We start from the raw sequence: 16992 nt of genomic DNA, 5'->3' as shown, positions 1-16992 counted from the left end.
CATCACATTCAGCCCCAGTATTACACCTTCGTGATGATGTCAATGGTAAACAACATGGCGGTCGCATACATACGTGGATAGCGTTTTTTTCCAGATCTTTTTCTGTTTCCCTGGAAATTTTTTAAAGTATCCCTTAGGCAAGATGTACATGCTATAAAAAACTCCATATTATTGCCATGAGCTGGTTTGATACTTCGGGGTTTTCATCTTTCGCTAAAACAGCTTTATCTCAAGCACAAAAATCCATCGACAGGGTTTTGGATATCGAACAAGATGAAACAAACAGTGCCGCTTCAAAATCTTCGGGTAATTTTATCCTTAGTTATTTATTTGATAAGTTTGCATATACTTTGTATACTGTTGTTGGAGCGTTGAAGCTTGGGCCCAATGCTATCCTAGACTAGGGGAGTGAAAGGTTAAGAACCTGCATGATGATCATTTTGAGATATATTATCACATTCTGTCGATAACGGCAATTTATATTGTGTTCAGTCTTAAACCTGTCACCGAGGGCATTGTTTCATTTTCCTACAATTTAATTTGGCACTACCGAAGTGAAAACTTGTTTACTTGAGGTAGAAAAGGGTGATATTAGTGCATTAATTACCGGTCAATTCGCTACTACAACAAATTCGCCACCACAAAAGTTGCCATCACTGAAAGTCAAATCGCCGCCGGTGGCGATTTCACTTTTTCGTTATGTGTAGCTTGTTGAATGTAACTTACATTAAATGGAAGCTAAGATGTATTAGTACATTGTGAAAAGGGAAAGGAACACAGAAGTTATGTGTAGCCTCTCGATTATGGAACGTTAATCATTAAGTGGAATAAAACTTTAGCATTTTGCAATGTACTACTACATCTTAGCTCTCATTTAATGTGAGTTTCACATGACAGGCTACATATAACAAAAAAGTCAGAGTGAGAGTTTGTTATGGTGGCAAATCAACTGTAAATCTGAGTGAGTAATGATAAACCCTCAGAGGAAACATTGTATTTTGTTCCCTGAGACCTCAAATGAGCACTTAGGGCAACATTAAGGGTCAGGGGAAAAAACTACCTGAATCCTCTGGAACCCATAATTGCAAATTTTGTTTTACCTCTCAATTAAAAATAAGGCATCATATGTGAGTATTACTTTATGGCTCAATTGCAAAATAATATAAATCTTGATTTAAATTGAAAAATCAAGTTCTCGAGAAAATTTTAGTGAAAAATCATGAGTACACCTTCTCTTAATCAGTAGATTTTGAGGTCTTGTCCTGTTGAATTTCTCTTTCAGCACTTGTTTGGAAATTTGCAACCTGCATTTCTTTTTCTCAATGCAAGCTGACACACACTCCTGTGAATCTGCTATTTCCCATAGGAGTTAGTTCGTTTTGACCCACAGTACACAATACATTCTCCTTTAATCAGGAAACAGATTTTAGTTGGGAGGTGCAGCTGTAAAGTCTTTCTTGTTTATAAGTTATGTTGCAATTTAAGTAGTAAGAAAGAGAATTTGTTCAATTACTCTAATATACATTGTTTTCATTGTTTCAATTCAGCCTCAAGTGCACCGAAGTCTTCCCCATCATTATCCTCAGGCATGTCTTCAAAGGATAATTTAACACATAAAAAATCATCTTCTGCTTTATCTGGGCATTCTGCCTCAAAATCAGCAGGGAAAACATCTTCAGATGTGGACAATTCAAAGGATGGTGAAAGTGATGGGAATTCATTTTGGTCATCCTTCCTTGGCGATTCCTTTTCCTCAGCTGCAACAGAATCCAAAACATCAAATCGTAGAGCTAGTGGACAGAAACTTGGTTCCCGAATAAGTGGTGGAAAAATGAAAAACAGTGTTGACAGACAGGACAGTGAGGATGCTAAAATATTGAAAGATGAAGACAATTTGCCAAGAGCATTAAAACATCAGAGTAAGAAGAACAGTGTGACTGACACTAGTACAAGATCAAGTGAGCAATCCCAAGCACCCCAGACTTCATTACCTGTGAGGGAAGATTTGGCAAATGTTGGGTGGGACATTTCTGAACCGGATAAAAGTAGCGCTATGGCTGTCGATTTTCAAGAGGCTAAGGAACTTACAGAAAGTCCTGGAAAGGAAGAGTTGAATACACACAAGTCACCTGTTATGCCTGCTCTAAGAGGGAGCAAATTGAAATCACAGCAATCAAAACGTTCATCTACCAATAAGAGTAGAAAAGAGAATAAAGAAGTACTTAGCACTGAAAATAATGTGTGCAAGAACAATATTGAAAATGTTGAGCAAGATGCATTGATTGAACATGACAAAACACCTGATGATAAATCAGAGTCTGTGAATGAACACCTTAGTACAGAAGCTGTGCAGTCTATTCCACTTCAAAATAATACAGATTCACCTGATGCAAATGAGAATGAACTGGACTGCTCTGAAAAGACAGATGGTTTTACTATCTCAGTTGAAACTGGTGAAAAAGCTCCTGATGTGGATAGCTCTGACATTTCTCAGTCATTGCTTAAAAATTCAACAGGAAACAATGTTGTGGAAGAAATTAAACACGAGGAAGTTGTACAAAATCTACAAGAAAGTGTTAAACCTGTGGCTAGTTCAACACCAAAACACTATGCTAAGGAGCAGAAATTCACATCACTAGGTACAGCAATGAAACCTGAAATGGAACCTACTGATGAACATGAAGAAGCTTCAAATGACGAGGGAGACCTACAAGCGTATTCATGTAATCCAGAATCTCCAATTCCGCAGAGCAAAGAAAGCAACACATTGTCAGAAAATGTAGTAGAATTTTTTGCAGAAGCTGCATCTGTTGTTCAAGATAAAAGATTGTTGGAGGACAAATCACAACAGGAAGTTCAAGAACATACTTGCATACATCCTGAAACAGGAAAGGTGGTTGATATGTTGTCATCAAAACAGCCAAGAACAAATGATGGTAAGTGAAAAGTACACATTGATTAGTGAGCAGAGTGTTTTGGAAATGTCAGTGGTATCTTTCTTGCTGCCTTTGTCATCACAGATTGTTGTTGCCCAAGAGACAGCAGTAATTAGTACATCAGAGGTACCTTTGAACTGCAAATTATGAGTAACTAATTTTAGGGCTCTCTGTAGATTAAAAGTACATGGTAGGTGTACAGTAGATGAGGATGTTCATTATTTAACCAGCTGTCCAAGGGCATCTTCCTTAGTCATTTTTACCTACTGTAAACTTATTTATATGAACTCAGGAGAAAGAGAGCATTAGGTCTTTTTGTTATTCCTTGATGATGATTAGCACCAGTGAGGATTTAAACTTGTTATTGTTGACCTACAGTAGCCAAATGTTAATTTTCCAAGTGATCAAAATTCCTCTTTGCTCATACAACTAATCATTAATTTTGATAATTATAGGAGAGACAGGCTATATTTAGTTACTTACTGGTTATGGTTATGTGAATGTGGCTTTGGGCCAATCTGACACCATGAAACTATTCTTTTGCTGTTATTTTTTAATTCCAGATGAAAAATGGCAAGAGAAGATGTATGTGATGGGAGATGATCCTAATTCTACTGAAAGCACAGAAGACACAAAGAGGAAAATAGAAGAGCTGCAAAATGTGAGTAAACTGCAAATCCAAACTTTGTTTATATAATTATTTATTTTAGTTAACCCTTTAACTCCCATTAGTGACAAACATGTAACTTCTCCCCATTATATCTAAACATTATCCAGCAAACAAGTAATGAGAATACTTAAACTTATCAGGAAGGAGTTGTTATCTTGATCTAGCACCACATTCTTGTGACTAATTTATGTGGGATTGTGTATCAGTCTAAGGAGAGAATTGACAAACACATCATGGGAGTTAAAGGGTACAGTACTTTATTGTTAGAATTCTATCTTAATTATTAGTAATAACCTTCATCTGCTTCCCAGCAAGATGGCTTTGATTAAATTAGGGTAATTCCTCTATAAAGAAGGATAATATTTTAATAATCCCCAGTCCTGGATATTTGTGGAATCTTTTTTTACCCTGTTTACAGGAAATTTGTAGCCTCAAGCATGTGATTGAAGTACGTGAGAATAAGCTGGTTGAAGTTAGCAAAGAAAATATTGACCTTCAAGAAACATGTGCTGTACTGAGGAGGTTTGCTATACTATCATTGTATAGAGTACTTTTCAGGGATGAGACTCAGAATTAAGAAAAAGATTGTTGGAATGTTGAGGATACCTAGGAATGAAGGACTAGCATAAGCACAAGCAAAATATTTGCAAGCAATTATACACAAATAAATGCAAACTATCATTTCAGGTTTTGACTTGTTTTTTGCCATTCTCTGAAGCCAAAGGTTTGGGGTAGTGCATATTTCTTGCATAAGTTGTGTGTCAAGTGAGAACTTGGCTTTACCTAATGGCAAATTTATGGTAGATGCCATCTATATGATAGGTGGTAAATACTAAAATCTGACACTTACTGAGATATCAAGATCTTCTCCTCTTGGACCCAGGACTAAATGGCAAAGTTCCTCGGAAGGATAAAACTGGAAACAGAAGACACTATGATGTCAAGGAAAGTCTTCCTGGATGAAAATTCCATTAACCCAATAACTCCTAGAAGTGAATAATATCCATACATTATTCAGAAAACAGATCATGAGAACACTCTAACTTATTAGGTAGAAGTTATTCCTTTGATGTAATGTCAAGTTTGCATATGGTAGGGTATGTTGTAGCATGTATGAAAAAAATATAATGCAACTTATTTCTTACCCTCAGTCAGCTGAAACAAGCTGAAGATGCATTTAGGGAAGAGGATGAGGAAATTGAGGAAGTGAGAAAAGAGTTCACTGTTCGAGTTGCTGCCACAGAGAAGAAATTTCAAGCTGCGGCAAAGGTATGATGACTGCTCAATCTTTAGAACTTTTTACTTCACATTGATGTTCCTTCATTGAACATGGAATTTTTCTTATTCTACAATCCTTGTAGAGAGTAATTCATTTTGTTTCATTTCCAATCTTGTTCTATCATAATAAATTGCTTGTAATGGTGCATTCATGTTTGTACTGAACTTGGGTACTGTAATGTATCTCATGTTAGTAGCTAATGGTTCAATGTGTTTTCTTTCATTTATTATCAGGAACGGGATCAGTTAAGGGCACTTTTAGAAGAGACTGAAAATTCTTTGTCCTCAAAGTCAGTTAAACTCTAAACCTTTTTTTTTTCTATTGTAAATACTGATAACACAGGGATTAATATTAGGGTGGGGAGAGCCCTGACATCTCTGTTAGGTAACGGCTGACTTGGTGTAGACAATGATCTATAAAATATTGAAAAATGTTTTTTTGTTTACAAGTAAAACTGTAAATTTCAATTAGATTTTATTGTAAAATTTTCTTGGTTCTGAATAGTCTGTTTGAAGTTTTCTGAGCCACTTTTATATTATTCATGGTTTCATGATGATAATTATGGAATGTTGTAGCACATTTTGAGAGAGTCTGTCATAGTTTTTGAAGAATTCTGATTCTGTATTTTGTACTACAGGAATTGAACACTCGTCCGACTTATAAATGGTTCAAAATTTTCCTTAATTGAAAGAAGCCTGATTGCTGGTGGTTTTGTTTGCAGCAAAGCCACATGGTTTTTCTTGATTCTGTAATTAATGGTTTGAAGCCTCACACAAAACTTTGCTCTAGGCACATTAGGTTGAAATTTTTCAAACCAGTTTGGTTACTATTTCCCCCTCTTTGTTTAGTCACTTTGACTGTCCAAAATGGAGGTAAACACTGATTAAACAGGATTTGAACACTTTAATCCAAGTGAAATATTGAACAAAAACATATGCACTTATTGCTAAAGCTTTTTCCTGGCTTCATGAAATAGGAATGAGCAGCAATCTGAAGAGTTTACAACCCTACTCAAGGAAAAAGATGATCAAATTTCTCAGTTACTAGAAGAAGGTGATTTTTGCATACTTAAATGTAGCTGGTATTTAAGGTAAAGAAGTACATTGTTTTGTAACTGGGCAACTGAGTGTGAGAACACATATGAGATTGAGGAGAAATATAAGAAAAAAATTGAAAAGTTCTACCCTTTGCATGATAATTCTTACTGAAAGGTACAGATCATGTATAGCCCCAACCCTGCCTTTTTATCTGAGCAACTACAATTCAAGTCTTTCCTGATGGTGATGGTAATGATAATTTTCCATTTCTCCAATATATGTTTGAGTGTCTCTATTTCAAAGCATGTTTCTGGTTTCAACCAAATCATTTGAATCTGAACACATTTCTGGCAATGGTTTTCACAGAAATTCACCCAGATTCACAAACTTTTAAACCATGACATCTTATGAATCATGGATCAGGCCAAGACATAACAAAGTTTGCATTTTTGTTGTTTAACTAGTTGTAGCCACTGTTCTTTTTTGTTTATCTCTTCAGTGTACATTCAGTTTAAATATCCCCTAGCCTGAGGTTTGCATCTTGTAGTTAGTTAGTAAGGAGGATTATTTTTCTGAAATTTCAACAGGTGAAAAATTGTCTAAACAGCAACTTCAAAGCAACAATATTGTCAAGAAACTGAGAAGTAAGGAAAAGGAGAATGATGCACTGATCAAGAAAAATAGGTAAACAAGTGTACTTGAATAATCAAATGATTTAACAATCCTAGGGGGTTTATAAAGCTGAGGAATTGCTGTCTTTACTGCTATTGTAACCCTTCAGTTCTGCACAGACCTTTTTCCAAGCTATTCCATGTGCTAGTCTAGAGAAGCTTGGTCAATTATATAATTTTTTTCACCGTCATCATCATCATCATCAACAATCAATTTAATACTGCTCAACAAGAGATGCAAGACTGTTTACCCAAATTTCTGCATTAGCACCTAGGAGGCTAAGTCTCCTCTTTTAGTAGGTTTATCCAAACGTCTTCATCTGAGGACAAATCACAATTTTGTCCAGAATCTTTTTTGTTTTTGGCTATCCTTTTCTGTGAGCCCAATTGTCACTCATACTTCATCTCTCAATTTTTTGTTTACAGCAAATTATTGGAGGAAATGACAGCTGAAAATACCAGACTGACTGAAATCCTGAAGGTCAAGGAAGAAACAGAGAGAAAACAAGCAGGTACTGCTTGCCTCTTGTCACACTTTTCACCTCTCCAGACTGCCTTAACCATTACTCTACCTTGAACCGTCATTAAGAACCAATCTTTGCATTTAAGGTAATTATAGGCTTCTAACTGCAATGTTCAAGAAATTTCACCAAGGTAATTCTGCTTTTCAGATGCCATAACGCAACTCAATAGCTATGTTGAAAAGCAAGACACACAAGTTAGCAAACTGAAGGTGAGCTTTCCAGCAAAATCAACGTAATGCGACAGTCAAAATAGTGCAGAGCAAGGAACTTCCTAGTAGATGGAAAGAGAAGTTAATCATTGCGTGTTGGGGTAAAATCTCTTTAGCCTTAGAGCTGATTCCTCGGGGAAAAAAAAATATCGAAATTTTCTATTTTAACTTCCTTCAATGTTCTCAACCAATGTCTCTTTCGAAGAATACTTTTAAGAAGATAGGTCACTGTGCTTGTTTAAGAGATATGATGGGGCCAAACTTACCCCATTTATGCCTTTACTAGCATTTATCACGCGCGTCATTTCATCGGTTCATGGTATATTTCTGCGGTAGTTGGAAGCAAGTGTTTTTAAAGAAACACTTCATAGTTAGAAAGTCTCGAGCGTATGGAACAATTCGATATACAATATGTGGAAAAAAATCATTCAATTTTAGACGGCATCGACTTAAATTGTTCCTCTAGTCGTTGCTTTCAAGGTCATTTGCATCTTCGAGTAACGGGCCTTCATGACGCTTTTAGCTATATCTTTTTTCCCTTCGATAAATTTTATTTTTAAATTTCTCCAATTTAAAGGGGATAAATTGTACACCAAAATAATGCTGTTAAAAAATATGGGCCACCGTGCTCGTTCAACAGCTGAAGACCATCGCACCTAGTTGATCCATTGGTTGACAAAAAACAATACATTGTTCTCGGAATGCGTGCGCACTTATTCCCCTGATTACGTGATTTTTATGCTCAGGATGTACGGTGCAATACTGAGCTTTAAGGTATTTTTGAGGGTTTTTAGACATAAAGAGAGGAGGACACTAAATTGTTTTGGAGGTTGACATCAATGAGAAATTTTTGGCTGTCTCAGCTGTACCCTTATTTTTTCTAAGTTTTTGTCATTGCATGTTATTTCCTTTTCCATTAAGCACATAATGATAATTTTCAGTGGTTTTGAAATGATAAAGAAAGATTAAATAAATTTCGATGAAACCAACTCACGGCGGTTGTAAGTATAGGTTTCCAGATTTCCTCTAAAAAAAAATCATATGATCCGACTACAAATGTAGTGGGCGCCATGTCAACGAGAACATCTACCATACCATTCAAATAATAAGTTTCTAGCTGTACCCACATTGGTTTCGTCTGGGGTCTTCAAGCACCCAGGCCCTATTTATCATATAGAAATCCCCTTGGGCATGATAATGATTGTGATGTCTCTAATTCCTATACTTTTGCTCATTATAGTCTGAATTAGATGATTCAGCGGAGAAGATTAGAAGTTTGCAAGCTGCACTGGACAATGCGTACAAGTTAGTACCATGAAAACAATTGGAGCGAATGATAATTCTTTTTACAATCGTGCAAACCTGCCATTTCAACCCACTTCCCTCCTCTCCCAATGTTTAGGGGAGGCTATGTAATTATGGTAGAATTCCTCTTTTTTTTAAAAGTATTTGGTAAAATCTGACACCTGCTAGTTTGAGAGATTCTTGAAATCTATGAAAATCTCAAACCTTTCTTTGAAACTGAGTAACAAGTTTTTTTTTCTGACATTCGTAAGGAATACAGAAAAAGAATCTAAGTTTGGATCACAACTTTCAAAGATTCATGATTTGCCGGACCAAGATTTTCAGAGTTAACTAACAATACCGTTTGAAGCCCTTAATTCAATTCTGGAAACTATAAAAGCACTCGTGATATTTGCATACGTTTATCTTTTGGATGCAAACTAACCAGGGTAATATATCAGGTCAATTTATTGAATATTTCATTGTGGAATGGATAAGAGGAAAGAGAGCTATTATCACACGCTTCCAGTAACTTTTGATTATTTTTCCTGCAGGCAATTGGCAGACCTACACAAAGAAAATGCTTCTAAAGATAGCGCAGTACAGGTAAGTGGCGCATTTAGCTTCCTGTCTTGCTCCAAATTCACGTTTTTATTTCCGGAATTCTGCGCTTCAAATGAGAATCTCACAAGAATACGAGAAAGTTAATTTCAGAAAAACTAAGTGCGAGATATTTCATTCCAATTGTTTTTGTCTGGAAATTGAATGATGTGTAACGTGCACTAATTTTCGTCATGTAGTTTGTGTATTGTGATCTTACAAACGAAAGTTTCGAAACGAATGAAGGCTGCAGCTGCCCAACAACGACAGTCACTGAATTCCAGATGAAGATCTGAGTCAGAAAATAGACATTCTTATTAGCAGTACTGCACTGATAAATATACTGTTCTCTAAAAATAATCAGTAAAAGTTCGTGATTTTCATTCTCAGGAAGCTGCTCTCAGTGCTGAAATGACTGCAAAGGAAGGTCTACGGATTGCAATGGAGAAAAAAGAAAGACAGTTTAAGAGTGAAACGGAGGCACTAGAATTCCAGGTATTCAAATCATTATGTTAGGTACATGGAGGATGCTCTTTACTGATTGAAAGATTGATCCATGGACCGGTTTATTAAGTAAATAGGATAAGTTTTAAAAGAAACTGTGGTGCTGCGTCGGTGGGGGAGTATAACAAGAGAATTTTGATTTTATTAACTAAATTGATGATGTAAATTGGCCATAGTAAAGAGTTACAAAGCTAACTTTTCGAGCGTTAGCTCTTCGTTAGAGTGAATTATGAAGGGCTAACGCTCGTAACGTCAGCTTTTAAACTCTTTAAGGTGGCCAATTTAAATTATAAACTCAGTTGATAAAACCAAAATTATCTTGGTGTACTGACTGATTGACTGGCTGACGGACGGACGGATAATTGGAAGGACCGACGCACTAACTCATTCACTCACCCACTAAGTCCACTGACCGACCATTTGATAGATTGATTGATTTTTTACATCCATTTTGAAATCACTGGTGATCCTTGTAATCTGATTGGCTCCCATTGGTGTGATTTATGTACGAATCCCACCATTTTTTACCTCTTAATGGCATCTTTTTCCCAGCCGTTTAAGAAACTTTACTAGGATACAACAACCAATTGCTTGATTAAAGAAACCAATGAAATCGTAGGAAAATAACAGCTTCAATTTGCAACTTTCTACAAACCTGCTCACCACTGGATCAACAAAACATTTTTACAGACTAAACATCCTGTATCTGAGCAACTCAATTTTTCGATTTCAAAATGGATGTAATGAAGTGGTAACTGAACTGAGGGGAGTACAGTTTTGGTCCGAAATGATACTTGTTATTTCAAATAAAGCATTATGATTTCAGACCAATTTTCACTCCTCTAAGTTCAATTACCTTTATTTATGAATTTACCGACTGTCTTTCTGCGTGGTTACTGTTTTAGATCAGTGACCTTCAAACTGGACTGCGTCGGGCTGAACAGCAGGCCAGTAGAAGGGAAGACAATCTACGTCAAGAAATAAGTGATCTACAACAGGTTAGATTTAAGAATAATAACAACAACGACGACAAATTGTATGATTCAAGACTTATGGAGAGGTCTGCACTGAGCCTAAGACTTATCAATCTTAATTCAATAATTTCAGATGGCCGGAAAGAGCTGTGTTATTGCATTTTAGCCAAAAACATGGAATCCACGTAGTTTTAACGGAAATGTACAATGTTTGCAGAAATTTGTTTCTAATTGTCAACTGATGTAGAAAAAAAATGGTTTTGACCGATTGTGACTTAGTTGCCAGTGCAACTAAGCAAAACAGTCGGTAGAAGCATGGAAGTTTGTGGAGTCACGTTAATTCTACGAGATTAAAAAACATTCACTTTTGGTACTTTTTGATTTGTGGATTATGGGAAAATAAAGTTTCATTTTAGTGTTGATCTTAACCAAAAGGACCCCCACTTACTGGATAGCCTTTTTGAGGCTCTTGAATTGGATGCACTTTTCCGATAACGGTGGTGTTGTAAGTATTGTTCGCCATCCTGAAGAGGAAATACGAATTGGAAGAAGTGGTGGATTGTTTGAACACGTTTAGATTTGTATTTCTTGTTAAATTTCCTGTTGAAAACGGTTCAAACAGTCATTTTTCCCCTCTTACAGAGGTTACAGGAAGCAGAAGCTCGTAACCAGGAACTCACTGAAAGTGTTACTTACGGTAACTTGAATGTGATTGAATATAATTTTTCTCATAACATCTGCGTAAAAACTTCTGGAGGGGGGAGTAAGTACAGAATGAAGCACATTTTGACACTAACTTCTTGTTCTTCCTTTCGACTTACCAACCCATAGCAACAAGACCACTATTAAGGCAGATTGAGAACCTACAGAGCAGCTATGGAAATCACACGCAAACTTGGGAAAGAGTGGAGAGGAATTTAACGGAGAGGCTTAGTGAGTGAACCCTTTATTTTTAACCCTTCATTTATCATAACAGTTTTAACTTATGAGAAGTTGGACCGATAGAACATTGCCTCTTACCATGCAAAGCTTTCGAATATGAAAATATATTGCCAGTTGCTCATTGAGTTTAGTGTCGTGCAATCAACGTCATATCTATCACACAGCCAATCAGAACAAAGCTAACATCAATACGTGGCAAATACCGTACATACACTACCTAAATGAGAACACGTGGACAACCTAGCTGGGAGCCAGTTTTCCCTAGGATTAGTCTAGACGATTTTGCAATTTTTTTTTTTTCTAGATCTGTCATTGACACAACGTAATGAAACAAACCTGATTCATAATTGTAGTACTTTCTTCACGCGACTGAAATTTCTCTACTGAAAATCGAACTGGAACTGAGGCTGTAAACACATTTTTGAGTATAATTGTTTCCATGAAAGAGGCTCCGCGTCTATCAGATTATTCTCGAACAATTACTTTTCCTACCAGATGAGGCTCAGGTTCAACTAGCCGAGGCCCAGGAAAAGGAGCGCGTAGCCACAGAGCATGCACTGGAGTTGAACTCCCGCTTGACAGCTGTGGAGTCACAGCTGGCGACATACCGACAGGACAAGTCACGACTGGAGGCTACATTGGAGATGGAACGAACGAGACTGGAAACTGCTGAGGAAGCGAGAAGCAGGTACAAGTACTACTGAGAAGATTGCAAATGAAGTGTAATCTGGTAATTTCCTCTTATGGCGGCGGTCAGGAAACGTATAGTACCTAGAGTCACATTTTCAGGGTTGAAGTAAACTTTTTTGTGTAGATATACTAACTTTGTGTTTATATGTTCAGGGAAACTGCTAAGATAGAGGCATTAGAGATTAAATACAGAAAAATGATGGAGGATAACAACTTGGAGAAGGTAAGAGTCGCTAGCAGTTTTTAACCATTACTGTACTACTTATGCTGGGCTTATCTCGTTATAAGTCACTCGAATCATTTTGAACACGTGTCATGCTTGTTCTTCAAGGCTTTACTTGAACAACAACTCGCCGTAGAGAAAGGCAAAATGGAAACGGAAAAGAAGAAGTTTCAACACGCCATGGAAGAGAAAGTAAGCCTTTGAATTTGACGAATTGGATATCGAATGTTCAACTCCTGAGTTGCATGGCATTTTAGATTAACATGTGGCTAACTGTTCGCATCAGTGTTATCGAAAGTGTCTTGTGTAGAAAATTGAGAGGAATTTTTAAGGATTTTTCGATGATTTCATTACATGTTTCTCCTGTAAATAACTTCTCTTTTACCCCTTGAAGAATGCACACAGTCCCTGAAATGTCTGTAACTAGTGAAAAAGGAGATTTGTCTTAGATAGACCTTGATTGTCAACATCTTACTGTATTTCACATGTGAAGGAGATTTTTTAAATCTTCGCAGATTCTCTATCCGTTAACTAAACAAGGTTTTTTATACGATGCTCTCTTATAGGAGAGAAATTTACTTCGACAATCTAGTATTTCAGGAGCACCTCCCTCTCCCACGGCCAGAGACGACTCTTCGCAGGTTTGTAATCTTACGAAATGAAGAATTTAAGACTTCTCTAATGTCTTTCCTGTTTAGTGTAATCAATTCACCGTCACGAGTTTCCACATATCGTACATGGACTGTTACTCCATCCACTTGAAATTAACCAGCTGTGAATCTCCCTCTTTCAGTAAATGCGAAACATCCTCTTTGATTACTTATTCATATGAGGAAACGTAAACTATTGAGAACTTTACCAGTTCTATCTTAACTTAACTTTTAATTAATACACTTCATGCTGTTGTGTTCTGTTCCTTAGGACGAAAATCCCGTTAGCTCCCCTCACAGGCCATTTGGACGACAGGGTAGCACCAGTAGTGTTATTGATGGCATATCGAGGGGAATCATGGGAGCTGGCACCGCCATGGTCGAGAGACTGCAGGCTCAGGTCAAACAAAAAGATGGCGAAATTCTACTTTTACAGGTATCACTTTGTGTGCAACCGTATATTGTCTCTTACTTGGTGACCCGAAGTTGCCCCTAAGCATAAGACATTTCTTGCCATTTACAAAACTTCACAAACTTTGTTAGCTCACTTCATTGATAGTAGTTAACGGTCATGTGTCGAAAGTAAGCAAGTTCATTTGAAAAAGGGTTGAGAACGCAATGCCGAGTCAATAGGAACTTCGATGCTTGGGAATTATGCATCTAGAACCACGCGCAGTAAAACAAGACATGTTGGAATTAAATAAAGGGGGTAGGTGCTGCGTCGGTGGGAGAGTATAACAGGGTAACTTAGTATTATCAACTGAGTTGATGATTTAAATAGACCACTGTAAAGAGTTTCAAAGCTGACGTTTCGAACTTTAGCCCTTTGTCTCGGATTCGCTCTGACGAAGGGGCCGAGCTAACGCTGGAAACGTCAGTTTTGAAACTCTTTACGGTGGCCTATTTATGTTATCAACTCAGTTGATAATGCTAAATTACATGTTAGATCTGGCGAGGTATTTTAGCTTTTAGTAATTGTAAGACATCCGAGGCAATTTCACTGAGGACTATACATGTGGATCTATTTTTTAACTAACCAAGGGGAACGTCTTTTGTAACAGGAAGAGATAACTACGCTACAAAAAACACGTGATGCCGTCACAGAAGAACTAGCGACACTCACTTCGAAAATGGAGAGTCTGGAGGAAGATAGTAGACTTTTAGCTGATCTACAAACACGATACAAGGTAGGTTGGGTTTACCAAATCTACATTAATATATCCCCTCCCATCTTATCCACTCTACTGTCAGTTGATCCGCTCAGTGGCACATGGAATCCGTTAAGGTATAATTTTGTAACACAGTTTATATATAGAACTCAAAGAGTGCTTTTTAATTTTGATATCCGGGATACTTGGTATTTCCCTAGGAACTCGAACAACGTCACAACGCCGTGCTTCAAATGTACGGTGAGAAAGCTGAGCAGGCTGAAGAACTGAAAATGGACTTGGAAGATGTCAAATCCATGTATAAACAACAGGTAAATATGCAAAATTTAACATAGACTCCAGTGATTTGTTGTAAATGCAACCTTCGAACTGTCGGAGAGTATAGTGTTGAACTCTTTGATCGTTTTGCTCGTGAGTTATATTTCAATCTCGAGTTCTATAATCTTCAAGTGATACCCGAAATCATTATGTTGCATTTTCCAACGAAAGCGAAATGTATTCCCTCGCCTCTTTCCGTCGAGGAATATAAGTATGAATGGGTGCAGGGGGAATTGTTTGCCTGACCTTGCAAAAGGCTTTTGGGTGATGTAGGAATGACTACCATCCCACCTTGGAAAGTAGCAAGAATTCGACGTCTTTTTTTTCTCTTACAGAGAAGAGAGCAAGGGTGCTGGTCACTTTCGTCGTAATGCTTTGTAAATTATTTCTCTGATTTTAACAACACACCTTGTGTTGCACTGAGTTTAAGCAAGAATTTTGTTTATTTACAGATTCAGGAACTCCTGGGAGCCGCAAGATGACACTAGCGTAGAGATGAAGAAGATTATTTGCGATAAGTCCATTCTGTCGAAGACGAAAAATTACATCTAAAGAGCGTTTATTTGGACTCATTATGGACTGAGAACGATTGGGATAGTGTGGCCATTCGGCCTTAATCGTTTTAATTACCACTCTTATTCGTCGATTAATTTGAAGCTTCAACATCCCCCCCCCCCCCAGGCAACCCCCTGCGCATTTGAACTTTTGAAGATTGGTTTGTCCAAATCCTCTCCCCCGGGGGGCAAAATTGAGTTCAAATCCTCCACTCCCTTTCCTTTTTTTGTTAAAAGTTAAATCAGTGACAGTAACTTTCTACACATTGACCAAGCTCTATGACTGAGACCTTGTAGACTTTTCGTTTTGGGCTATTCGATTGCGAAAGTGAACTTCGGTATTTAACACTTTAAAACGCCTTCATATTTAAAAGATATAAGACTTGTATTCCGCTAGAGAGACTGAATACTTTAGGTTCAATTTTCCCACCCCAGTAAAGCAAGGTTCAAATTCCCCACCCCCGAGGTACTGACGACGGTCAGATACCCGTGCGTTGCGCTGGAAGAGGGGGGGGGGGGGTTGTGCTGGTGGAATGTTGAGGCTTCGAGCTGATCGGTGCATTATAGTAATAGGAACAGAAATAACATTATCTACGAGCGAATTAATCTTAGGGTTTTGGTAAACCATACGTGTATCTTTTAAAACTTTTTAAAATTCCCTTAGTTTTCCGCGGGCACAGTCTGTCTAATTTTAGAACAATAAATCACTGACAACCGAAAATACTGTCGAGGGAAAGATTTAAAGTAAAAAATATATACGTTAATTTAAGGATTTTTAAAAGCTTTTTTAGCTATGAAGTGGTTGGGAAGGGGAGATGAAACCACCCAGGCATGAAAATCGTTGGTTATAGGCCAATAACACACTTTGGTTAACCAAAAATCCAGTTCGATTATTATCGTAGTTCCAGTTGATTCCAGTAACAGGAAATACGCTGGACTAGGGAAGGAACCTGTACTGCATGCACTGATGAATTTTATTAGAGTTTGAAGGCAGTGTATTGGGGGGAAGTGTACAACATTTCGCTGGGAATAATTAAATATATATTTAACAGCAAGATGTGGAGGGCCCATTTTGTAGAATAAACACTGATAACTGTAACAAATGAGTAGTTGTGAACCCTTTTATTCTTTTCTCTCTTCTTCTCTACACCACCATAAAATCAAGAATCTTACGCCACCATTCGTAATCTATTCCAAGGGAGATTTTAAAAATTGTAAGTTGTGAATTGAAGCATTCTTATCGTTGTCGGTATTCTTGGTTGCAGGTAATTTAGTTTTAACAACTGGGTTGAAAACGTAAATTAGCCACCGTAAAGGGTAAAAAAGCTGACGTTTCGAGCGTTAGCCCTTCGTCAGAGCGATTGGTTGGTTGAGGTTCCCTTCATAGTTTAAGAACTATTTTAACAATAATCATGAAAATGCACAACATAAGCCTTTGAAGAGGTTGCTATCGAAAGGACTAATAACAGTGACTTCCACCTTACTCCAACTCCTTTTCTTCCCGCTTTTCCTGACTACTTATTGTTGACTAATGAAACCGACTCCTAGGCTTCACGTACTAGTCTACCTTATTCCGTGGAGATCCACTAGAGGGTACATCTTAAAGCAAACGATAAAACTTAACTATGAGTGTATTGACTACGATGAATAACCATATCCTTTTATGTGAGAGGTAACCTTTTTAAGTCACGCAACGAAATAAATGGCGACGAGACTGTTCATTTAACCGGAAGTTGTGGCTCCTCTCCGGAAGTTGAA

The 16992-nt window shown here is 37.4% G+C and overlaps 1 protein-coding gene across 1 annotated transcript; it reads left to right on the top strand.

The window, feature by feature from the left end:
• The first annotated feature begins 12 nt into the window (after positions 1-12).
• On the top strand, positions 13-16337 carry LOC113680346 (TATA element modulatory factor). The gene is made up of 24 exons (XM_027197371.2): positions 13-306; positions 1548-2936; positions 3500-3597; positions 4025-4128; positions 4758-4875; positions 5119-5174; positions 5862-5938; positions 6510-6606; positions 7020-7105; positions 7265-7326; positions 8567-8631; positions 9165-9216; positions 9601-9705; positions 10620-10712; positions 11331-11385; positions 11520-11621; positions 12126-12318; positions 12474-12543; positions 12652-12735; positions 13110-13184; positions 13465-13629; positions 14255-14380; positions 14563-14673; positions 15133-16337. The coding sequence occupies exons 1-24, from the start codon at positions 177-179 to the stop codon at positions 15160-15162; spliced, it is 3543 nt and encodes a 1180-aa protein (XP_027053172.2). The 5' UTR covers positions 13-176; the 3' UTR covers positions 15163-16337.
• The last annotated feature ends 655 nt before the right edge of the window (positions 16338-16992 follow it).

This window comes from Pocillopora damicornis, chromosome 10 (assembly GCF_964200805.1).
Source record: "Pocillopora damicornis chromosome 10, jaPocDami1.2, whole genome shotgun sequence".
NCBI classification, from domain to species: domain Eukaryota; kingdom Metazoa; phylum Cnidaria; class Anthozoa; order Scleractinia; family Pocilloporidae; genus Pocillopora; species Pocillopora damicornis.
Note: the sequence above shows the minus strand (reverse complement) of the source record. Positions and strands in the feature narration are given on the sequence as shown.